Source organism: Sciurus carolinensis, chromosome 5 (genome assembly GCF_902686445.1).
Source record: "Sciurus carolinensis chromosome 5, mSciCar1.2, whole genome shotgun sequence".
NCBI classification, from domain to species: domain Eukaryota; kingdom Metazoa; phylum Chordata; class Mammalia; order Rodentia; family Sciuridae; genus Sciurus; species Sciurus carolinensis.
Window position 1 is genome coordinate 147,097,714 of NC_062217.1, and position 25,386 is coordinate 147,123,099.

Below are 25,386 nucleotides of genomic sequence, written 5' to 3' on the forward strand. Positions count from 1 at the left end.
ACTATTTTCTAAGCAACAAAGTATAACAACTATTTACATTGCATTTACATAGTATTGGGTATTGTAAGTAATCTAGAAATGATTTAAAGTGGAGGGGAGAATATAAGTTACAAGCAAATACTGCTAAGGAACTTGGGCGTCTGTAGATTTTGGTATCCACAACCAATCCCCTGTGGATACTCGGGATGACTGTATAGAAGAGTCCAGAAACTGGTTAAACTAGATACTTCACATCACACAGAGGCTAAAAATCTAGGGAAAACATTAATTAAAAAAAAAAAAAAATGTAGGTGCCTTAAACAGTGCTGGGCTTATAGGCTAAGTTCTTTTTCCTCTGTGCTCTTCTGTGTTTTCCACATTTGATATTTTTCTTTTAAATTTCCACCCATAAAATCATGATATTAAGAAGGAAGAGATCAGGTTGTCTCGGGGGACACTGTCCTCACTGCCTCCTGCTAAGGACTCTAGCCTTCAGTACCTCTGTCCTCCCGGAGCTCTTCCCTGCAAGGGAAAGACCGATCTTCTTCACGTGGGTTTCTGCCCAGGACTGAGATGCAGCAGGTCAGGCTCCTGTGTGCACACCAGGACGTCCATTCCTTCTGGGGTGGATGCTTATTTCTGCCCTGCCACTTCTCTCAACCCAGCACCTCCTCCTAGCCTGGGAGGAGCCCACACCTGTGTCCCAGCACTCTTGACAGTCTTTATCCTGGTGTCCATCCTGTGGTAGAAACCTCTTGGTTAGAGGGACTGTACCCCTGGGAAGTGGACTCAGTTTGGAGCACACCAGATTGCCAGAGGAGCTTCTAGAAACATCAGAGTCTGGGCTTTACGCTGAGCACATGAATCTGAATCTCTGGACCAGGGTCTGGGGCTCAGAATTACAGACCGAGGGCAGAAGCAAGCCTGGCACGGAGGGGCCGACCCTAGCAAGGGTTTTGCAGTGTTAACAAGAGTCCAGAAGCACAGGTATGCTGGGCTTGGATGATGACAGTAACTGACATTTATTAAGCACCTACTATGTGCTGGGTGATCCTCCCAGCCACCCTGAGAGGGGAGTGTCATTACTTTAAATATGGAGAAACAGGGTTGGCAGTTGAAATGCCTCCAGTCACAGAGGGAGCTGCAGAGCTGGAACTCAGCCGATGGAGCACCTTTTTATCTGGGGCAGAAAACCACCCCCTCTGCTCAGAACAGCAGGAGGTGGGGGGGTGTCTTCCTCCCTCTCTTCTGGGGACAAATGGGGAGGCAGCTCTGAAAGAGGACCTGCTGTCATCTCTGACCTCACGGCCACTGTTTTAAAGAGAAAGCCCAATGTGTGTTTGTTCATTACCCCATGTGGAGGGTGGTCCCAGTGGGGTATGATAAGCCTTGGGGCCTCCACACGTCCTGAGGAGGCCACTGGGGACAGAAGAAGAGTTCCCGCTATGGGGTGGGGCACTTTGGCAAGCAGGAGTGGCTGGAGAACAGGTGCACAGGCAGCCTGCAACCTGGCCTAGGGCAGGGGGACCCGGGAGGCCTCTCCCAGGCGCCGGGCCAGCTGGCTGGCCTGCTGCACCAGCAGGCTGGTGGGGATGACTGACAGGTGCAGGGTCAGTAGCTCATAGCACCTGACAGCCTCAGCAGGGTGACTCTTGCTGTAGTAGCGCAGGAGCTTCCTAAGACAGAAAAGGAGGATGGGACTCAGGGGTGAGCTGTGACACTCCTCCCAGGCCACATGGGCACCCAGGTGCCTCCCCTCTGTCCTCTCACGAGGCCCTAGCACCGGGGCCGGTGATGCCGTCTCCCCCTCCTCGCGGACCTAAGCTTCGAGGCTCAGCCCTGGGCCATGGTCTCGTCCTCAAGGCTCTCCATTCTCGCCCGGTGGCATTCTAACTAAGAGGTGCCAGCAGGGAAGTTCCGGGCCCACATGCTGCCAAGGCTGTGCCACATCAGGATGGGGGGTTGGAGGGGGCTCTTTGGTGCTTCCTCCCCCACAGGTTGCTGTGCCAGCCTGCAAGGGGCCCCCAGCCCAGGTTTTTAGCTTCTTGGGGTGCAGTGGGGCCATTCTGGGGGAGCTGTCCCCATGGGGGTGTTGGCCATCATCACTGACACCTGGGAACACAGGCATCCTGTACCCTGAGTCAGCGTCACCTGTAGTAGTCACCGCCCAGCACACCAATGGGGACCGAGTCATCAGAGAGGACAGGCACCTCGATCATCTGCAGCTTGTAGCCCTGTGGAAGGAAAAGGAGGGTCTGGAGGACAGGTGGTGGGCTGGGTGAGGAACCCGCTCGAGGGAGCCTGGCGAGGCCCTGCTGTGCTCAGGGCTGCGGGAAATGCCCCTCTACCTGAGGCCTCCTCTGTGAAGTGGGAACAACAGTCCCTGCATGAACCTGGGAGAGAATGCTCATGCTCCAAGTGGTGCTCTTCAGTGGCTCTCACCTGATGCTCACCTGGCACCAGGAGACGGGTCCAGCAGTGTTAAGGGACCGTCCGCCTCTGCCCAGGTAGAGTGCTGTGGCCAAGGTTCAACCTGGGTCTCCCCCCAGAGCTCTGCTGCATTCTGCCACCCCATGGGGCCACCCAAGCACACACATCCTTGTCTCTCCCTAGAAGCGAGGTAAGGTCAGGGAGCTCTCCAGCACTTATGAGGGCAGAGAGCTACGGTGGGAGCCCATAGGCTGAGCTTGGGTTCTGGCTCATCACTTAGGCCTCTCTGGCCTCGGCCACGGTGTTTGATCCCCAAAGAATCAGCGTCCCCATCTGCAAAATGGGGTCAACAAAGCTTGCCCCAACCACTGCATGGGGGAACAGGAGTGGAGGCCCCCCAATAACTACACTGTGTTATGAAAGGGGTGGGTTGGTAACCTCGGAGCAGGGAGGGGACCTCAGCATGAGAACAAGAAACCAAGGGGCTGTGGGGTGGAGGGGATGGTCCTTGGAGTTGGAATAATGATGCCGAGTGACAAGTAAGAAAAAAACATTAAGCGAAAGAGAGGGAAAGGAAAGAAGGAGAGAGGCGTGGTGGACAGTGGAGTCTACGACCTGTGTCACACTGTGGTAACAGTGAGGTCTAAACACAGCAGTGCAGGCCAGGGGCAGGGACATGAGCCCTGTGGGCAGCTTCCCCACAGGTAGGCTGTTAACCACTTTGAACCTCCACCCACCAAATGGCAGTGACAGTGCCCCCACTTTGTACAGAAGTGAGAATGCTGAAGCACCACAGACGTGCCCGCTGCGACCTGAGGCCCGTCTCGGAGGGGCCGTGCGTCCATCTCTTCGTGTGTTCATCAGGACGCTGCCTGAACCGTGGCACAAGCTGGTGAAGCAGGAGGTGATCACAAAGCAAACTTAAATGCTGGCATGACAATGTGACCATGGTTCTGGGTCCCCACTGCTATGCTTACCTGTCATTCCACCAGGGACAAGAAGAGATGAAGGACAGACAGACTGAACACAGTTGAGAAGAAAGGAATCCAAGGGTGACAGCAATGGATAGCACTTCAGGACTTTCCTGCCAGGGACCTGGCACACCCACCATATCGTTCTCGAACCACAGGAAGTAGGAGAAGCAGAAGTCCCCCTCGTGGAACAGCAGTGTGGTGTAGCCCTTCTGCAGGTATTGGCGCGCCAGCCGGATCAGAGCCCAGACCTGGGGAGGGGGAGCACTCAGTACTGCCCTGTGGCCTCGGTGGCCAGGTGGAAGGAAGGGAGCAAAAGCACTGTCTCAGCTCAGAGCAGGAGCTCAGACACCAGTCCCTGGCGGGGGGATGGGCTGTGGTGGGGATAAGTACTTTATAGGACTATGAGGCACAGAAGTCATAAATTAGTAAACTGACACTTCAGGCCAGGAAATGGCCAAGGACATCGTGCATGTGCCTGATATGAGACGGAGGTGTGGCCACCTGGAGAATTCCTCTGCATAGGGCCCCTCAACTCACCCAGTCCCCACGAGGCTAGGAAATGATAGCTCAGGTATGCACCAGGAGCTGGGGGGAGTGTGTTTGAACACAGCGCACCTAAGCCAGGCACGTCCTCTGCTACAGGGGTCAGATCCAAATAAGGATTAGGGTGGACATAAGCAGTGGACCTGAGAGATCACCTGCCTTAGGTGCCTCTCCTCCATGGAGATTCTCCTGCCTAAAGCAGGGACTGTCATGGAGGCTGCCTGTGGCCAGAGGGAGGGTGGCCAACTGCTCAGCTCTCCCCTTACTTCCGGGACTGGGAAAAGTCCCCATGAACTCTCTTGTTAAAAGAGATAAAGGGATGCAGAATTGACTCCACACCTGATCACAATATACTATCTAATTAAAACCACAAACAGATACACAGGTTGGCTATACTTTCCAGGAAAGCAACTTGACAATGTGCATCAATAACCTTAAAAACCTTCCTGCCATCTGACTTAGCAATTCCATTTCTGGGAATCCATATTGAAGAAATAGTCAGAGATGAGGACCCAGATGTATGCACAGAAGTGTACTGAAGAATTATTTATAACCGGGAAAGCCTGGAGACAGTCTCGAAGTTCAAACCTCGGGAAATAGTTCAGTGAATCATGTTGTATTCACATGATGGAATATTACAGAGGAGCTAAAAATCATGCATATGAAGAATTAGTGTCACATGGAAGTGCATCTAACATAATATGAAGTGAAAATGTGGCATAGACAACTGCACATGCAGAGTGAGCTCAGCTGCAATGAAGTGTGCAGAGGAAATAATGAAAGATGCCAGGGAGCCCTGGCTGTCCAAAGAGGGACAGGCATGAAGATGGTGGGGTTGGGCCACTGGCCAATGCTCTATGACTTGTATCTACATTTTGTGCCACATGGGGTGCTAAATATTTTACATGCATCATCTCATGTCATCTTTACAATAATCCCATGATGGAAATGGTATTATTACCTCCTTAGATGAAACAGACACTTCTACTAAGTCATGACCAAGGCCATGTAGCTAGTGGGAAGCAAAGATGGGTTCCCAACATGGGCCTTCTGCCATCCTGCTTATTTTAACTGGTAGATATACTTTATTTGAATAAAGTGGCAGAGCTCCCTACCTATCATAAAAACAAACAAGTTTGCCATGATAAATTAGAAAGATAAAAGAGCTCCCAGAGAATGGTTCCTTAGTAGAAATGGTTCCATATAGTTTTAAATTCTGATAGGGCTGGGGGTGTAGCTCAGAGGTAGAGCATTTGCCTAGCATGTGCGAGGCCCTGGGTTCCATCCCCAGCACTGCAAAAACTACACATATACATAAATTCTGTCTCCTAAACTGATTTCCCTAGAACTCTTTCCATTTCAGCTAAATCAACAAAGACTTATTGAGCATCTACTTATGCCAGACACTGGCCATTTCCTCCTCTGACCCAGAAGTAAGGAGCACCCTGCTAATGCCAGACGCATCCGATATGGCAGGAGGTGCTGCCTGACATGGACTGAGGCCGACGTGGTCCCAGGTGGGCCTTTCAGTTCTGGAAGACAAGTTGCTGTTTCTAAGGAGCTTGCAGTGGGTGTACCTCGGTGTGCAGATGCTGGCAGTCAAGTACAGCAAGGGTTAAGGTGAGGGTGATCAGAATCCCTCAAGCCCAGAGGACAGCAGGGTCCATTCTTCCTGGGTGGGAGTCAGGCCTCAGCACATCCTACCCAATGGGCCCTGCAGAGTGCCTGGACCAGAGGAGCAGTTACCTTGGCTTTGACGAAGGTGGCCAGGGGCCCCTTGCCCAATTCCGATGAAGTCTTTTCACTGCTGCTAAGGGAAGGAGCCACCATCTGCCCAGTTGTTCGGTCCACATAGATGAAATGCACCAAGCCTGGGAAGTCCTCCAGGTAGGTGAAAGCCTGAGTTAAGGTGCTCACAGAACCAGGGACTACAGAGGGCACCCCCCTGTCCTGCTCCGAGGCTTCTGTTCTGCTAAGCAATGGCCAGGCTGCCCCTCCCATAGGCTTCCACTTCAGCCTAACCCCAGGATCCCTGCTGCCCCGGAGATCTCTCCACCTGTCCCACCTCCCCCAAGACCCTGGATACCTGCGCAGGTAGCATAGGTAACACAGGCACTTCTGGACGCTACAGAAACAAGGCAGTTTCACAGCTGGTCACCTACGGGAGCGGATTTCAGTTACACACACCTCGAGGCTATGTGTGAGAGCCCGGCAGAAGGCTCAAGCTCATGGTCATCTTTTTCTTCTCCACCATTCACCTGAGAGGCTGGGAAGGTTCCCAGTGAGAGGAACTGGCCCCCATGGAAGGGCAGTAGCTGGTGGATAAGAGGCTCCCTGGCATCCCTCTCGCCTGCCTACTGAAGACCAAAGTCCCATGAGACGGAGGCCTGACATTTTGGAAGTTCTAATATAGGAAGAGTGCTTGAAGTTCCCTAGAAAACTGGTATTCAATAAAACTAGTGTTCCATAATACAAAGGACAAATAAAACTTGGGAATGGTTCTTTAAACAGGGATACACATTTACCTCAGGCCTTCCCAGAGTCTGCACATGCCACTGTACTTGGTGACAATCTAAGGAAGGTGACCAGGGGCCTCATGAACCAACCAGACCATGGCCACCCCTGTCCCTGCCCCCAACAGCTATTACCATTTTGTTGGTCTTTAAGGCTTTGGGATGGCGGAATTTCTGAAACTTCAGCCTTGGTGTGTTCTATGGATGAGGCAACTGGGACACTATCCCCTATTATTTTTCTTCAGAGAAAAGAAGCTGAGGCCTCTTCCCCAGAGAGCCTCTCTGGGCTGGCTGGGCCCAGATGTCAGGATATGACACCATGGTGATGTTCCTCCTGCTCTTCACCAACAGGAAGTCCTTCCAGTCCATCAGTCTCTCCCTGCAGGGGGAAGTGAGGGCTGCTGAGAGGTGTGCCCCAGGCTCCTGCTCCCGCTGGCGAGGGCCTGGGCTGCACTTACCGCATGAGCTTCTGAACTTGGTCCAGCAGGTGCTGGGGCAGGTGTGGGCCTCCCCTGCTGGGCGCTGTGGTCAGGAAGCTCAGACGGTAGATGGTGCAGAGCTGCCGCTTCAGCTTCCCACACACCTGGAGCAGCCTGGGCACCAGAGACGAGTGTGTCACAATGGGACTGAGAGCACATCACTACATGACCCCTCCCCATGCCAGGAGACTGCTTCCCGGCTTTCCCTACAAGGTGCTCCTTGCCACTGTGCACCTCAACCGACCTCATCATTTTGCTGACTAATGTGGGGCAGCGACTTGCCGAGATGGCACCCAGTGAGCGCTGTCGCTGGCTCAGGCCTTGGGGTGCCTGTGTTGGGTCCTCACGCCCTAGCCCTCCACTTCTAGCTCTGCTTCCTGTGGCCTCCTGTGGCCTGGCCCTCAGCTTCCAGAAGACCCACCCACTAGAGCCTTTGCTCCCTCTAGGCCTGCAGGGATGGCAGTCTCTCTGCATCTCCGCCTCCCCGTCCCAAAGAGTCCCCTTGTCCTCTGGGCCCACCACTTACTCCCAGGATGATCCCAGTTCACTTTTGGAGAAGGCCTTGGTCTTAAACTCCAGCCAAGTGCTCTGTAGGGAGGACAGTGGCAGGTCAGCCTCCAGAACATGTTCCCACAGTGAGGTCCAGAGGACCCTCGTCAGGTTCTAGGAGGACACAAGCTCTAGAGAAGCCCGCACTCCTACAGCCCAGGTGGGCTTCTCTGGCAGCGCCCACCAGCACTCCACGCACCACAGGCCACCGTCCTGTTCACGTGGCAGGCCTTTACTTAAAGAGAAATTTCCACAGGCCAACTGTGGGCCTTACTGTTCCTGTTCTGCCACACAAAACAGGCTGTGGAAATGCAAAGTGTGGCTGTTTGCTTTCTGCTCTCATTTCATAATGGGAAAACAAGGATGGGATCTGTGGGGAACAGGCACAGGAACCAGCTACTCTTGGCCACTCCTCCACTGGGATGAGATGGCCCTGCCACCATGCCTTGCTCTTCTCTGAGGCTGGGTGCATGTTGGCTTTGGGTCCCACCTGAATCTCCTGTCCCCCTCGATTCTTGATGAATTTGTCCATCCTCTGGCGCAGGTCTCCTAGGAGGGGCTGGGACCGCAGGGCACTGCCAGCCTCCTGGCCCTCCTTCAGCTTCTTCTCCACCAGGGAAAGACCATCCAGCAGTTGGTACAGGACCAGGGCCAGCGGGGTGCTAGGGCTCTATGGGAAGGAGCAAAGGGGTCACAGTGAAAAGCTGTCCAGGGTCTAAGTGTCACCAGGGCAAGATGGGGGGCTCCTGTACCTTGGTCAAGAGCACCATGTTGATGCCCGGCCACAGGGGTAGGCAATACATGGTATGGGGTACCAAAGGGCAGTAGATTTCTTTCACACTGGCGTCCAGGAAGATCCTCTTGGGGCTAGATGGTGCTGGGGAGTGAGGAACCCGTGTCTGGAGGGTGTCCTCAGCTATCTGTGGAGGCAGGAGATCATCACTGAGGTGGGTAGGAAATCTGGCCTCCTCCCCAAGCTGGATCCACCTGACCTACCTGTGTACCATGAAGAATAAAAATTTTTAGCTCCAAGAAATCCCAGCTCTTAAGTCCCTGCACTGTTGAAACCACCTTAGCAACTCCAGTTCTCTGCTGTCTTGTTTCTCAGCTTGTTCTGGGCCTTTCTGCCCAGAGTCAGGATGCCAAGCAGGGCAGTGGGGAAGGGTGCTGGCCAAGTGTTCGAGAACGAACCAAGAAGGCAGGACAGATGGACACTCAGGGATGGGAAGGTGTTCATTAGAGGGTGGTATCTAATGTTCAGGATGCTCATCATTTCAGTCTCCCCCAGAATCTCCAGATGACCTTCCAAACTGGGGTCACTAAGGCATAAGATGACTAAATGAGCAAGACTCCAGCCTCAGTGGGGGCTATGAATAAGGAAAGTCTTTAGTTGGAAAAATTATGAAGAATTACAGAAATCATTAGAGATGCCACAAAAATTTCTCTATAAGGATGTCACTTAGGTTATATATAACAGCAAAAAACTGGAACAATGTGTAGCATGTTCCAGGGATTTGCTAAATAGTAACATATGCGTGGGTGAACTCTCAGCAATTCTTAAAAACCGTACTGTTGAAGAGTGCTTGGTAAACGGAAAAATTAAGCAAGAAAGTATAATGAACTACATTAGGATCTAAATGTAAGGAAAAAACATATATTATATGTGCATATACAATCAGAGAGAGAGAGAGAAAGAGAGGGAGAGAATGTATGTTTTGTAAAAATCAGAGGAATAAAACACTAGGAAGGAAACACCCAAAAATGTTAATTTCACTTTATGGATAGGATTGAGTGATTTTTAGTCACTTTTCCATACTTGAATTTTGAATTTCTTATTTTGCTACAATAAATAATATTTGGGTTTTTTTTTTAATATCAAAACTTAAGTTCTTTTATTAAAGTATCAAACTTATGTTCAACTTTCCCTCCCAAGAAAATGAGAAGGGAGAGGATTCCTCAGGCTGGAGGCCCCACGCCTGGAGAAGCCACCCTTACAGTCCCCATCTCCCCAGGTGGGCTCTGCCTCTGGGCTGAGCTTGGCACTGACCAGGCCTGAGGGGCAGCAGTGGGGCTGGTGCTAGTGGTCACCCGGAGAAGAGAGCCCAGCATCCCAGCACTGCAGATGAGCTACACCCAAGCAGACCTTCAGAGGCTCACCTGAGGAACATCAGTTGGGGGGGTGCCCCCTTCCAGCCAGATGGTGCTACCTGTGGGCCACAGGTAAGAATAAACAATGTAAATACTGTGAAAACAGAAATGATGGCCCCTTAGCATGTCAGAAGGGCTGGAGCCCCACATCAGCCACTTCTCCTAAGTTGGCCAGTGCCAGGTGCAAAAGCGGCCTGGGATGGGAGGAAAGGCTTTCTGAAGAGCTGGCTGCTGGGACTGGAGCTCCTAAGCATGCACCTGGTTGTGGGGGGGTGGGCATTTTCCTCAGCACCCCTCCCCTGGATCCTTAATTCCCTCCTTGTTTCTGTCAGCATACAGTTGACATTTCCCCATTCAGTTCCCCAATCACCAAACTTTTACTTAACATACTACTATGTGCAAGGAATTGAGCTAGATTTCCTTCCTAGCATAACTCATAACACACATGGAACCTGCTACATATTTGAAATATTACATGTTTGCAATGATGTTGTTCTGTCTTGTATTTCATTACAAATAGTCTTCATCTGTAATCATGCTTCTCCGGCGGTAGCAAGCGTGCTCCTAGGTTTCAAATGCCTGATTTACAAATGGATAGCACAACTCAATAGTTCAAAAGGCTTGAGTTCTGTTCTCAGTGGATGAGCATTTACAGCTCTGAGACATAAGAAAACTAGCTACCAAAAGAGAAAGACCACAAGGAGGAGTCTGGTGACTGATGGAAGGAAGTGGTAAGAAGGAATCTGGAAGTTCATCCAAAAGCCTTGCCTCTCATTGTGCCCTAGGCTCAGGGAGGGCTTGAAGAATCTGCAGATGGCAACTCACAAGCATGAGTTGCACACAATCTCAGGGGCTCCCAGAGAAGCTGGTCTGAGGACTTAAAATTAAGAACAATTAATCCAGTGGTGTTCAATGTTGGCTGTATATGAAAATCATTTGGCACCCTGGTCACGGCTCACCAATTAAATCAGAATCTCCAGGAACAGGTTCAGTGTCAGTCGTCGTGAAAGACCCTCAGTGAGTTCAGTTAGGTGGTCCTAACTGCCACAGCAGCAGGTCCCACTTGAGGCACAGGTATGCTATGTGCAGCCAGAGCTGAGAGTCACTGGCTTAAGGAAACCAGTCAGTAAATCCCTTTCAAAACATAGTCTCCAACAAGTTCCTCTTCCTGCAACACTGGCCTTCTTTATTCTATGAAATGGTGTGAACCACAGGATCCTTCCGTTCACCCTAAGAACTTCATAGATAAATATAATGCTCATTTGTGGTGACAATGACAATACAGATTTCAGGTTATCTACTTCCCTATGCAATGTGTATTATTTTTTGTTAATAACATTTTGAATGTTAATATAACATTTTGAATGCTAATATAAACTTTTGTTTCCCCACATATTTTGGAAAGACAGGTAAAATATGGAGACTAAATATTCATATTTTAAAATATACTTGACATTAAAAATTACTTAATTTTACTTAGGGACAATTATTCATTACAAAAAAGAAAAATGAAGTTGATACACATAGAAATTTTAAATGAAATCATCAACTTGTCACAAAATGCTTTAGGGTGCATTTGAGTGGTCTCAGCAGTCCATGAATGCCTCCTCGGGTCAGCAATGCCAGTAGCCTATGCTCTGGGAATCTGAGTATCTGCCTCAGGCCCTTGGATCCCTTCAGTGTGGAGAGCAACTGAACCCTAAGACATATTCCTGGGGCTGCAGACTAGCCCCTGTCCCTGTGCTGCTACCTGGGCTCCTTCCCAGGGCTCACCTGAGCTCTGCTGGCCAGGGGAAGGAGCTGGTGTGAAGTACTCTTCAGTGAGGGAGAAGCTGTCTGTGTCCTGGACGGGGAAGAAGGCTGCTCAGACCTAGGGCCAAGGGAACTCTCCCAGAGGGTTCAGCCCACGCCCTACTCTCCTGGGACAGCCAGGAAAGGCCTGGTCCCAGGACGAGACAGGGCTTCCCTGTCTCCTTCACGCAGAGCACAGCACACACCGTCTCCGCAGAACTCCCTTTGGTTGGGCCCGAGGCACGTGGGCTCCGGGCCTGCTGCACAGGGATGTTCTGGCTTCTGCCGGGCCTCCTCCCTGGGGAAGGCTGTGAGAGGGAGGGCAGCCACTGGTTAGCATGCATCTGACCCAGCTCTTCCCCATCATCCTCTGCCTCCCAGCACCTCACAGAGAAGCCCTCCGCCCCTCCACCCCGCTCAGAGGGGACAGACACCTGCCCAGCTCACAAAGCTAAGTAGTGAAGCTGGGTTTCAAACCAGGATTGGCTCCACAAATCTTCACTTTTAACCCCAGGCTCTCTAGAGCCCCATGTCCATCTGAAAGGAGCAGGAAAGTGGTCACGCCCAACCACATGCCCAGCTGTCTAGGAGACTGCACAGCCTCCCTCCAGGGGGGCCTGCCACTCGCAAGGCAGGTTTTCTACACCATCTCCCTGATGGCCTCCCTCCAACTGCCCTGAGACCTGGCCATCATCGTCGTCCTCTGCTGTGCTCTCACTGGGGTGGAGGTCCTGCACCAGGAGGATGAGGGCGAGGAGGTCGGCCGGCCGCAGGGAACTTGCACCATGGCTGCAGGGACAGGAGTGGGGCGTCCGTCCCATCAGCATATGCCCAGAGGCAGCAGAGGACAGCTCTGCCCTCAAGGAGCATGCCTACATGCTGGCTGACTTAATCTTTCCTGGAGACAGGCAAGGTACAAATAAAACTAACTATGCTATTTTTAAAATAAAACTTGGTAGAAAAACAAGAATTACAAATGAGAAAACCCCAGGGACAAATAACGGTATAAAAGGAGGCTCTCCTAGGTGCAGGCTTCCAGAGTGCTGCAGGGAGAAATAACAGAGGAGCGAGTGGGCTGAGGGTGGAAGAGCTGAGCCTGGGGCCTTCAGGAAGAGACAGGCCTGGAAGCTTTGCTTGAGGGGGCGCTGCACTTTCCAGGTGGAGGGAACAAGGATGAGGTGGGAGGCCTTCCCTGCCAGGGCCCAGGGCTCACCTGGAGTAGAAGGCCAGCAGCTTGCAGTGCACTAGCAGGAAGGCATGCAGGGCCTCCTCACCGCCCCGCTCTGGGCTGGAGTTGACAGCCTGGATGACATGCCGCTCCAGCGCCTCTATGCTCAGCTCACAGAGCTGGGGGTGAATCAGTCGCTCCACAGCCTGGCCAGAGTGGGCAGGGGAGGAAGCTGTGTCACTCACCACCCTCCTCTGCTCCAGACCCATGGCTGGTGAGCATGCTCACTCAGCCAATACTGAGTTCATACTGGGTGCCAGATACTTGACAATGAGGAGATTTGGACTGACGTGGCCCCAGTCTGCCTGGGGCTCACAGGCTGGTCCCCAGACTCCAGTGGATGAGGCCAACAATTCACAGGGAAATAGACAATGTAAGTGTCAACTGTAATATGCTCTGAGTAGGAAATACACAGTGCTGAACTACAGAAAGTGAACAGAGACCTATTTGGGTAGGGTGTTCAAAGAAGTGTCCCACTGGAGGTGAACTTTAAGCTGCCACCTAAGGAATTGGAAAGCCTGCTAGAGAGAGGGAGGGGGAACACACCAGGGAAAGAGCAAATGCAAAGGCCGTGAGGTGTGGTGTTTAGAGCAGGGCTGTCCAGCTGAAATGGAAGGCAAGTCCTATGCACAATGAAATAATGAAAAGTTTTTTGTAAAAGAGATAAAATTAATCATAATAGTATATTTTACCCCATATATCTAAAATATTACCAATGTATAATATATAAACATTACTTGGATGATTAACATTCTTTTTTGTGCTAAGCCATCAGAGTTTGGTGTAAATGACATGTACAGCATAACTCATAGCTACATTTCAAGTGTTCAAAAGCCACATATAGTTAATCACTGATATACTGGATAGAGCTGATCATAAAGTATTCCTGAAACTGAAAGAAGTCCTGTGTGACCAGTGCATAGTGAACAAGCACAAGAGAGGTATGAGCTGAGGCTGAGGTGGGACAGGCAGGGACAGATGGTGATGGCCTGGTGGAGCTGGGGAGGAGTCTGGATTTTATTTCACCTCCCCTGTGTCACTTACTCTGAGAAGTCATTCCTAATGCCCCGGAAACAACAGACTACCCCATCCTTTGTGCCACCAAGGATTCTGATGAGAAATATGGCACCCAGGATACTTGTATTTTTAATACACAGCATGACTAACTTCCTCCCAAAGGCAGGGAAGGCGCCTTTATTCATCAAGGCCTGGCCTACCTCTTAGTCTACAGCAGGTACACACATTTACTGGAGGAGTGGGCAAGTGCGGGTGTGAGAATGAATTCCTTACATCTTCTTGTTCACTAATTCTCTCTTTAGCTATGTTTCATCTATTTAACTCATCCCTTAAAGTTTTCATTTTACTAATTATGCTTTTGTTTCTTTTTTAAATCTGCCTGGTCATTTTTGAGTCTATTGCTATTTGTTCATTTTTGTGATTCTAACTATTATATCTTTGTCTATTTTAGTTATTTTATTTTCTGAAAACCAATAATTCTAATACAGCAAGCTTCTCTGTTGATGACTGATTCCCTGACTTCTCTTGACTCTCGAGTTATAATGGCTTATTTTCCTGTGCATCTGACTTCCTTTGAGAGTTCATTTCTGTTTGATCTTAGTCTGTCCTTTAAGGCAGTGTTTTCCAAGGTGCAGTTCCTGGGTCAGCACACTCAGGATCACCTGGGAACTTGTTAGAAATGCAAATTGTAGAGACTGGATCCTAAGCCCAATGAATGAGAAATTCTGGGGGTGAAGTCCAGCAACCTGTACTCATCCTGTATTAAAAGGATTTTAGTTTTATCCTGAAATGGAAAGAAGTCCCAGGTGACCAGTGCAAAGTGAGTGAGGACAAGAGAGTTGAGGCCGAGGTGGGAGAGGCATAGACGGATGATTCTGACTGCACACTGGAAGTACGAGAGAATGTGTTTGCTGCATGAGCAACCAGGAAGTGCTACTGCCCAAAGCTACCCTAACTCCTGTGCCTGGGCTCAGCCTGGGAGAGGGAGGTTCAGCTCCTCTGCTGGCTGCATGCTGTTTTCTGGCTGTGGTGCTGATATCATCTGCACTCAAGGCCTCCTGCCTTTAGTGCTGTTTTTGTTCACTGCTTTCCACTCTTTTCTAGGAGATGGGGGGGGTGGGGCAAGGTCAAAAGGGTTATCTTTAGAGAGTTAGTAATACATAGTGAGCCCCAAACCTGCACTGAAAAGTCTGTCTTTCCAGAATCCAGTGGTCTATCCAATTACCCAGCCCATTATATGGCCAGAAAGAATGACTCTAGATAAGTGGGTGAATTTCAAGTTCTGCCGGGAGCCAAAACAAGGTCTTACAGCTTGATAACCCTCAACACCTCTAAGGCGCAAAGTCCCTGTGCCCTGTAGTCACCTCCACAGCGAAGCTCTGCTCCTGCTCCCGTAGGCGGCTGTAGGTCCACAGCAGGCTCTGGAAGTGCTCCCACACCCGGACACGCTGCTCCAGGTCAGGGGGCCGCAGCCTGCGGGTAGAGCCAGGGAGAGTGGAAGCCCATGAGAAAGGTAGTTGTCCCCAACCCCAAGCCTAGGACCACCATTCAAGGTTAGCATCAGAGTCCGCAAGCTCAGGAAATGTAACCACGTAAGTGGGACACCTACAGAGGACAGAGGCCATGTTTCAGGCTGTGCCCTGACTACAGAGTGGTGCAACATGGGCAAGGAACCAGGAGACAGGCCCTCGAACAAATGATTTCACTCCTCAGTCCCCTTCACACAGGTGTATCAAAGGCAGCTAGATGCAGCCAGGAAGGTGTCTGCATTTCCTAAGCTTCTCACATCCCTCACAGGCCCTGAAAACAGACAATTCTGGTCTACTGCCAGGGCAAAATACGGGGTGCAGCCTCTTCAATGCTGAACAGACCTGCACAGGCAACCATGGTTTGTGTAATGGTACCCACTGCCTGCAGCATTTGCTGCCCACACTGTGATGTTTGGCAATTTGGTAAATGCCTCAATTGGCTACTTGCTCACATCACTTCGAAACCCAAAAGACCCAGGGTTTCCCCTGTGTCAGGGAATTGGGATGATTCCTGAACCTTGCTCTTCTGGGTCCATGTTTCAACCAAGCCCCTTTTCTGGGGTCCTTTCACCTCAGTGTACAACTCGGAACCAACATTCTCTTTTGCCAAGTTCTTTGCTGCAGGACCAGAGGAGGGTTTGGGGGCCTGACACCTCAGACAACACAGGATTGTGGGCATGCAGGCATGCATTTTTCTGGAAATGAGCCTAAAGCTTATTTGAGAGGCCAGAGAGGACCAGCTCAGACCAGGGGGGTAATGACAAAGGAGGGGGCTGGGAGTGCCAAGCTGAGATTTCCAGGCTGATGCTGCAACCAACCAGCTGGATGGTTCCAAGCAAATTATTTGAGTTCTCTGCCCTTAGTTGCCCCATATGTAGATGAGACCATCAGATCAGATGGTCTCCAAGGCTCTTTTGAGTTCTGCTTCTCTGAGGGCCACAGGTGAATCAGAGTATAGAAGTGCAACTTCTCAGGCTAGGCATTCATGACTCGCCCCATGAGGGTGCTCAGCAGAGGACAGGAGGGGACCAGCCTCAAGGACTCACTCCTTTCGGATGAGCTGGCCATCCATTGTAACCAGTCCAAAGTGCACCTCAAACAGGTACTTGAGCACACAGAGCTTCCGCCGAAGATCTCCCTCGCTCTCAGTGTGGTCTCCATTGATGGCGATGAACAGGCATTCTCCAAACTGTAGGAAGAGCCAGGCAATGTCAGCTAGTCCCTGGGGACCTCCCTTCACCTGCCATGATCTCAGCAGACAAGGGAGGGGAGGCTTGGGCCCCAGGGATTTTGATAATATGCAGTTTCTGCCCTTCCAAAGCAGTCTACAGTCCAAGATGAGGGAGAGCTTTGTGGATTCCCCGTGGAACTGAGAACAGGAACAGGGCCCCACACTCACCAGGTGAAGGACATACAGGGAGTTGTCATTTTCTGTTGAGAAGCAGGTGTATGTGTCTGAGAGTTTCTCTAGCATTGTCATGGAGGAGATGATGACTGGGGCCAAGAGGGTGCTGAGCTGGTCCTCCAGGGCAGGACGCTACAAGGGGGCAGGGAAAACAGCACTGCTTGGTGTGTGCCAGATGCTGGGGACAAGGATGAACAAGACCCAGGCCTTAACATCAACCGCTCCACAGCTCTGGACCTGCCTGGAGGGGATCACTGTCCTGAAGGGGAGGGGACAAAGGGAACTGCCCCCACCATCTTGGGTGGTAGCTAGGAAGGTGGAGGTCAGCCCAGGACCTGTGCTGATCAGACTGAATCTAGAAGGAAATGCTAAGGAACTGGTCACATTTCCACAGTGGAATGTCTAGGGCATTTAACTGAGAACTTGTCAACTCTAAGGAAGTCTACAACACCTACCAAAGTCCACGCTGTTTATTGGCATGAACTTCTTGGGGGATTTATCCTAAGGAAAATGACTGAGGATCAGAGATGATGAGCACACAGATGTTCATTTCAGCACAATTTACAGCTGCGAACAAGTGGAAAACACATAAATGCCCAGTACCAGGGAAATAGTTAAATAAATAACGGTATGTCTAAATGATGGGAGAGTGTACTGAGTCACTTAAAATATTAATGTTTCAATGACAAGGAAAATTCCTCTTGCACAAGGTTATAAATATATGTTTAAAGATGTGAATGCTCTGTATTTAAAAATGCATAGAAAAAAGTACTGAAAAAAATATCAAGAAAGTCAACACCATTAAAGTTACTACCTCTAGACAGAGGAATTATCAGTGATTTTTCTCTATTTTTTATGTTTCTATACTTTCCATAACAGGCATGTATTTACTTTGATAAGCGCTCTCCCCATTCATTCTCACTGTTGCCAAAAGAAGAAACAAAACAACTAAACAAAAGCAAAAAGGAACAAGGCAAATGCGTTGAATGGACGTGGGAGAAGGCCAGCGGAGCTCGGTAACTCTGTTTCCAGTGTGGCAGGGAAATGAAAGGAGGAAACAGCTGATGTCCCCCAGGGGACTGGAATGGAATAAGGGGTAAGTGGCACCCTCACTTGGAGCTGGCACGTCCTACAAGGAGCCCAGTAAACCCTCGCCTTGAAAAAAGAACCCGCGGCTGACCAGGAGTCCTGTGCAGCCCTGAAAAGGTGCCTGGGACTGAGCCCGAGGGTGCTCGTTTTCTTCCTGACATTCTCAACATGCAGGGACCAAGATGTGCACCCAGTCCCTGCAGTGTGCGGGCAGGCTTTCATCACTCCCTTCCCAGCTCAGATGGCTCCTTTCCTGAGGGCCGCCCCACCCCGGCTATTCCCCATCCGTCAGTGTCTTCCTACACCACAGCCTGAACTGGCCTGGCCTATCTCTTTGCCATCTCTTTCACTGTCCATCATCCCTGTTCAGACGCTAAATTAATTGACCACAGCAGGGATCACACTGCTAAGGTCACTGCTTTACCCCCACAGGCCAGCACACAGTAGGTTCTCAGTTAACATTTGCTGAATGGATAGTCCCCAACATAGACAGGAACGGATGCTTGTTGAGTCATTCACATTCTATGATTTTCTTAAATTGTCACCAATTATATTAATAGAAAAGTCACTTAAGATCAGATTACATATAGAATTCATTGGGAAGAGTAGCTTTTTCTACAGAGAATCCTTTTATAATGGGGGAGAGGAAAATTTTTGGTGTATGTAGAGTGTAAGGGGCACACTCATATACTATTTGATGGGATTATAAAGTGCTGCAATACATTTGAATGGCTTTTGACTCACTTCTATTTTTAGGAAGAATCATAATATCAAATAACCAGAAATGGGATGAAATTCAAGCACAAATGTCCCCTACAGCAAGTCATAGCTAACTAGACAGAATATATATGTCCAACATTAGAAAATGGTTAAATAAATGATGATCCATTTGTTCATGTACTGGAATATAATGATGCCATTAAGAATTATGCTTTTCAGAACATTCAACAAAATGGAAGAATGATTTTGATATAATGGGAAATGAAAAAAACAGGAAATAAAACTATAAATGTGGTATGATTTCTACTATATAAGAGATACTGACTCAAAGCAAGTATATTAAAGAGCTAATAGCTCTGGGTAGCAGAATTATGGGTCATTTAAAAACTATCTCTTTGCATTTCCAAATTTCCTTCAATTAACTCATCTTATTTATATGATCAGAACAAATGAGCATAGCATACAAAAAAACTTTATAAAGACTTTTTTTCCTTTATACTAGTCCCTTAGGAATTAAAATATCAGGAGTTTGTTTCAGTACCAGGTTTTTAATAAAAGGGGAGGGGGTCTACCAATAGTTTGTTTCTTAAATTGACCTCGGTCAAATAGTAGTTCTAGACTTAAAAACAAATTCTTAACTTAAAAATTACATGTCCTGCCAGGTGTGGTGGTGTATGCCTGTAATCCCAACCACTTGACAGCTGAGGAAGGAGGATCACAAGTTCAAAGCCAGCTTCAGCAACTTAGCAAGACCCTGTCTCAGAATAAAAAATAAATTAAAAGGGCTGGGACATGCCATGGCTCAGTGGTTAAGCTCCCCTAATAAAATCACTCTAATGCACATGATCTCCGATACTTTCTTTTCTCTTAGCAACTAATAAGAATATCAGTGCTGTTGGTGAACCAGCCTGCTGGAGTGCAGTGGGCTTAGCTGGAGGGCAGGCCCATCACAGCAGGGGAGGCAGAGAAGCAGCCGGTCTGTGCTGCTGCGGAAGTTCAAGAACTCCCATTACTGCATCCCCTGTTAAATTTTTTTTAAACTCAAAATTAACCTAGAAAGCACTTTCAACACAAATCACTTGTTTAAAATGCAGAGTAGAGGGGCTAGAGTTGTGGCTCAGTGGTAGAGTGCTTGTCTAGCATGTGTGAGGCCCTGGGTTCGATTCTCAGCACCACAAAAAAAATAAATGAATAAAATAAAGGTCAATCAACACCTAAAAAAATATATTTAAAAAAATACAGAATAGAAATTATGTAAGTCGACAACAATAATTTTTTAATAAGTTAATATTAAAGTAGTAAACTAGATGTCCTTGTGTAATATAAAGACTCCAAAACTTTTAATATATGCCTCACACCATATTCAGAAGTTCAAAATGGGTCATTAGGCCTAATATGAAGCCTAAAACTTCCAGAAGAAAACATGGGAAAAACTCTTGGGTAAAGCATGATTCATAAAAGCAAAACTGGACAATGAGAGTTATCAAAATTGAAGAACTTCTGCTCTTTGAAAAATACTCTCAAGAGAATGCAAAGACAAACCACAGACTGGAAGAAAATATTAGCAAAACATATAAATAATAAAAAAGACTTGTATCCAAAACATATAAGAAACTTTCAAAACTTGAAACTGTTTAGCCATTTGGAAGACTTCTGTGGTTCCTTAAGGAGTTAAAACACACACCTGTGTGAGCCAGTCATTCTACTCTAGGCCTTTACTCACACAAAAAAATGAAAGCCTTTGTCCAAATATTTGTACACAAATGTTCACAGCTACTTTGTGTTAGTCAAAAACTGAAAACAACCCAAAAATCTATCAAGAGGTAAATGAATAAACAAATTGTGGAATATTGACACAATGGACAGCTACTCAGCAATGAAAAGAAATGAATGACTGATAACATGCTACAATGGGGATGAACTGACAAGAATTATGCTGAATGAAAGAGGCCAGACTGAAAACACACAAAACCAAACCAAATACACACTGTATCAAACACAAACGAATCATGATGGACAACAGGTCAGTGGTGGCTAGGGGTGGAGGTGGTAAAGGAGAGTTTACTTTTTTTTATTGATTGTGACAGAATCACAGGTATACATACACATTGAAACATATCACACTGGATACTTCATATGTACAGATAATGGTGTGTCAATTATAAGTTACGACAGCTCTGAAAAAATAATGCATTGTTTATTCTAAAAATTTTTGGTAGAGAAACTGATGACACAGTTTCTCTGTCGTATGGTTAAAATCCTACCTCCTCTTGCCCTCACTCCCAACAAGCCCTGGTGGAGAGCAGGTAGTGGGGTTACTGCACCCACAGCAACAACAGGCTGAGCTCCAGGGACATGCACCTGGCTGTGAAGGACACTGGACATGCACACGCCCTGCTAATTCCTTGGGCTGCACACAGGTCTCCCATGCCCTTGCATTCTAGTAGATCCATGCTGCTCCCTGCCACCCCAACCCGGGACCACCTACGCTGCACTCACCTCTTCTTCCTCATTCTCTGATTGCCCAAACTTCAGCTGGAGACTCTCTTTAAACTCTTCATCTGTCCAGTAGAAGAGAACCTCTGCGCCCTCAGTGGCCACCAAGACACACTTCATCTGCCAGGGAGAAGCAAGGTCAGGGTCATCCCTGGCTCAGACATCCATGAGCTCAGCCTGGGTAATGAAGAGAATCCAAACCCCAGCAGACGCTCGCTGAGCCCTCTCCACACTCCAGCCACCATCACAAGCGCCTTCCTGTTATACCTTGATGTAAGACTCTCCAGTTACTGCCATTTTTCAGAGCAGGGCAGGGGCACAGCCTGAAGCGGCAGAGCTGGGATCCCAACCTGGGCGTGTAGGATGCTGAGGCCCTTCCCTCCATGCTATCCAGAAGCCCCTGTCTCCATAGCATCAGAGGCTACTGAAACAAAAACACGGATGGGAGCCTGAGCTTGGCCTGGATGCAGTGGACTGCCCAAGGACCCTGTCCACAGCTCCTACCTGAACACCCTGCTACTCCCTCCAGGGTCTACCGCCCTTCTGAACTCCCTTCCCTGTCACCCACACTTGCACCTCTGGGCCACGTTTTAATGCTTGAGAATACAAAACACTTCTTGTTGCAACTGGTAGATTCTTAACACAGAGTTTGACACCCTAGCCCTGGGGTTCAGAGTGACACTGATCCTGTCAATCTGGAGGGTAGCCTGACCAAGACTGGTGAGGCCAGAGTTCTGGGCCAGTATTTCCAGCTATTAGGGTTTGGGCGTCAAATCCCCTTGTGGACCTCAGTGTGCCACACAGATGTGTCCATGATGAACATGTGCTAAGCTGGGATGGTGATTAGGAAACTGTGCTTTAACTCTTGAAAGATAAGGTGTTCAGTTTCCCGGGAGGCTCCCAGCATCCTGAGGCCCTGGACTCTGCTGTACTCGCCAGGATCCCCTGCCTGTGCAGCTCAGTGGTTCTCGCCGTGTTCACCTCAAATCTCCTGCTGGTTTATCAGCTCTGGAGCACTTGGCCCCAAAGTGTTCACAGGCTAGAGTGGGCAGCTGGGATTGCTAAACACTACCACAGAGAGTGGGAGAGCAGCAGGGGGTGAAGAAGAGGCCGCTGGGAGAGGGCGGGAGACCTGCGAGAGGCTGCTCTGGGACTTTCTCTGGTGAGTGTGACAAAGTTGGAGATTTGTGGGGTTGGACTGACCAGAAGGAAGTGGGCTATGGAACAGAGGCTGTGGTTGACAGCAGAAGGGCCCTTTGGGCTGTGGCAGGCTGGCTGAGGATGGGCCACTTTAAGGTCATGAAAGATGACCACCTCAGTGTGGGGTAATGAGGGCTGCTCCTTGGTGGAAGCTGGGATTGTGGAGAGGAAGGAGCCAATTAAAGAGGTGAAGCTTAGAGATCTAGCAGGCTCTGAGGACTGCCAGGATGTGGGGGATGGAGGAGATTGGGCAAAGGTGACATAAGGATGCAGACCTGGGGAAAGGGTGTGCAGAGCCAGGGAAGCTCAGTTCACTGTCTATATCTTTGGTCTGCTTCCCACAGTCCCAGGGTGGTTGCCTCCTGCCTCCCTGCATGCCCCAGAGGGCAATATCATCTACCTTTGCAAGTAGCACAGCAGAGCTTCCAGGCAGCCAGAGGCTCAGAAGGGGCAGTGGTAGCCAGACTCGGTGACCAGCTCATGGAACAACAGCACAGCATCCTCAGTCCTGCAAATGCTTAATACGGAAAAGAATAAGAGCTAGCAGAGGCTCTGGGCTCCCTACTGCCTGCTCCCAGGAGTGGACAAGCTGGGGATGGCTAAGAGGTCAGAGGTCTCCCCTCTCCCCACTTCAATGGAGAACATGAGCCTGGCCAGCAGAGCCCTTTGTGCACAGCAGGTGCTCACAAACAGGGATGAGGTTCCTCTCAGGAGGAACCAATTCACTGTGGGTCACTCAGAGAGGAGGTGTGGTCAGCAAATCTGCCCTGAGCAGCCCCAGGGAGCTGGCTGAGTAACTAACTGGAGACAGTGCAGCACATCCCAGGCTGGCAGGTGAGCAGTCCCAGTGTGAAGGATGGAAAGTAGGTATCCTGGGAGGAGGCCACAAAGGGCAGCGAACTAATCGAAAAGGCATGAGACCTGGTTCTTGCACTGGCTTTGCCAGGGCAGTTAAACTCTGAGCCTCAAACTCCCACTGGGAAAGGAGGGAAAAAAAACTCTGCTCCGGCTTCCTACAGGGTTACAAGGAGAGTCTTGGAAGCAACTGGCCAGGTTGCTAAGAAAGCTCAGCAACACAGCTTTCTTATACGAATGAGGGAAGGGATCATTATTATTTCCCAGTTGCCCTTCTTCAAGTAACAGGATAAAACTAAATTGGTTTCAGAATCATTCACTTTTGATAAAAGGCAGGAACAATGCAAAGCTTAACAGGAAACCACTGTAAGCAAGTAGGAGGCAAGTTAACTCGAGACAAAGGACAGGGGCTCTGGGGGCGCTTAGCACCTTCTGCAATCAACTCTGAGAAGGGCTGCATTACGGGCCTGGTTGGTCTTGAGGCCACATTCTGGAATTATGGGGAAGCTCTCAGTGGGCACTAGATTCTACTCTTCTTCCCTGTGGGCTGAGGTTGGTGGGGAGTGAACCTCACCCACCTGGTTCTGTGATTTTCCTTTTCCCCTGGCTATCCTGCTCTCCCGAGGAACTCAGAGAGGGCTTCCTGGCAATGGCAGCTCCAGATGGCGCCAGGTTACCCGGGAAAATACCCAGCGCGCTTTCACCACCTGGACCTGGGGGCTCCCCAGCAAACTGCCCCGTGACCTTGGTCCTGCCTTCCGCAGCTCGGTCTCTGTCTCGGGGGCCGCCTGCCTTGGAGCCGGGCCTTGCCCCAGCTGCTGGGGTAGGGCCTGGGTCGGCCCTTCGCCGCCGCCGGCTCCCGCCCAGTGGGAGCCTTCCTGCCCGCCTGGCGCTTCAGTTTACGTTTCGGTTTCACCCGGAAGTCCCCACTTCCCCCCGAACTTCTCGGCGACCCTGGTTAGGAGGACTGGCTGTGGCTCCCGGCCCACTGGGAGGGAGGCCAGCTCCCAGGGACCCCCACGGAGTCCCCTCCCGGGAGGACTGCACTGGGGTTCCCCGAGGAAGCTCCGCCGCCCGCTGGGGGATCCACCCAGGGCGGCGCCGGGACCGACGCGAGGCCCACGTACCGGATCGCAGCCCACACGGCCCAGCCGGCCGCGAGCACCCGGGCGCGCTTCCGGGTGGGACCGCGTGACCCCGCCACGTGATCGCCCGCCCGGGAGGCGGGAGCCCGGCCGGGCTGCGCGGGTTGGAGCTCCGCCTGCCCGGCTCTGCGGCTGCCCGCCGCGCTCGGCGTCCGGTGGTGCTGAGCCGGGGGGCGCTCAGAGGCACCTGCTGTGCTTCCCGCACTGTGCTTGGGCCTTCCGCTGGTTTTAGCTCGAGCGATTCCTACTGAGGAACTGGGACCATCCCTAGTTTGGCCCCATTTTACAGAAGAGGAAATTGAGGCCCGGGAGGGAAGAATTAACTCGTTGAGGGGCCAAACTAAAATGAGAAGCCAGGTTTCCTGCCACCCCCGCTTGGCCCTTTCCCATCCCTGATTTTACTTGGTGAACCTGGTTCGGGGCAGAGAGCAGCTGCCCTTTTGTGACTGCTTTCTCTGACCTGGGGAGAAAGCACAGTCTGCAAAAAAAAGACACTCCGGTTGCCCCAGAGTCAGTGCTGGAATTTCTTTATAAGGGTTCTCAATTCATTTTGGGGGTGGGGTGCACGTTAGGGGTTTTGTCTTTCAACTGTCTTTGCAAGACTTATTTAAATTGGATTTGTATTTGGAGTGGCAGAAAGGGAGGGAGGGAGTCAACTATGGAAGGGGCTAAATCTCCATGCAAGCTACCCCCTGGGTGACTTGGTATCACCTGAGAGTTTGAGCAGCTCCGCAGGGAAGAAGTGTGAGGATTGCCCCTGGGTTCGGCAGATTGAGCATCCCTTGGGAAAAGGCCGACTGCCAAGAATCAATCTCACTACCACCTTCAGGTTTGGTATTATCAAAAGGCATGGCTCACCACCCCTCCCAGACAACCATAAGGGGGAAAGCTTTAGCATGCCATCTGTAACCCCAGCCTTGCTGTCCGCATCTCTCCCCAGAGCACAGTTCACATGGGTGTTATCTGTGCTCTTTATCCTCCTGTGTTCTTTTACCATGTTCTCTTATGACAAGCTCGTCATAAGCTTGAGTACTTGTTATTGTCCTTTAAATTATAGCCATCCTAGTGGGTGCAGAGTGGCATCTCCTGATTTTGATTTACATTTCCCTAATGAAGTATGATTTCCAGTGTCTCTTCAGGTGCTTTCTTGGGGGTCATTTGTCCATCTTTTTTGGAGGAATATTCATGTCCTTTACCCATTTCTAAATTGTCTTTTTTATTACTGGGTTGTAAGAATTCTTTGTTATAGATATATGTTTTGTCAGATATGTGATATGCAAAAGTTCCCCCTGCCTA

The 25,386-nt window shown here is 49.9% G+C and overlaps 1 protein-coding gene across 6 annotated transcripts; it reads right to left on the reverse strand.

Annotated features, from left to right (window-relative positions):
• Positions 1 to 2: 2 nt before the first annotated feature.
• Hps1 (HPS1 biogenesis of lysosomal organelles complex 3 subunit 1) lies at positions 3 to 24,146 on the reverse strand. Of its 6 annotated transcripts, none has more exons than XM_047552426.1 (21): positions 24,073 to 24,146; positions 22,491 to 22,607; positions 21,158 to 21,314; positions 20,894 to 21,010; positions 16,580 to 16,717; positions 16,227 to 16,369; positions 15,016 to 15,124; positions 12,620 to 12,780; positions 12,090 to 12,195; positions 11,613 to 11,714; positions 11,389 to 11,458; positions 9,625 to 9,674; positions 8,220 to 8,387; positions 7,958 to 8,137; positions 7,445 to 7,506; positions 6,898 to 7,032; positions 6,753 to 6,818; positions 5,673 to 5,817; positions 3,518 to 3,631; positions 2,131 to 2,213; positions 13 to 1,655 (listed from the first exon to the last, which is right to left on the reverse strand). In XM_047552426.1, exons 3-21 carry the CDS (start codon positions 21,185 to 21,187, stop codon positions 1,493 to 1,495), a joined length of 2,142 nt encoding a protein of 713 aa, XP_047408382.1. In that variant the 5' UTR covers positions 21,188 to 21,314; positions 22,491 to 22,607; positions 24,073 to 24,146; the 3' UTR covers positions 13 to 1,492. The 6 variants fall into 6 exon arrangements, with proteins under 6 accessions (XP_047408388.1, XP_047408382.1, XP_047408383.1 ...); XM_047552427.1 differs by lacking the exon at positions 24,073 to 24,146 and adding an exon at positions 23,524 to 23,998; XM_047552430.1 differs by having other exon boundaries at positions 1,517 to 1,655; positions 2,115 to 2,213.
• Positions 24,147 to 25,386: the final 1,240 nt, after the last annotated feature.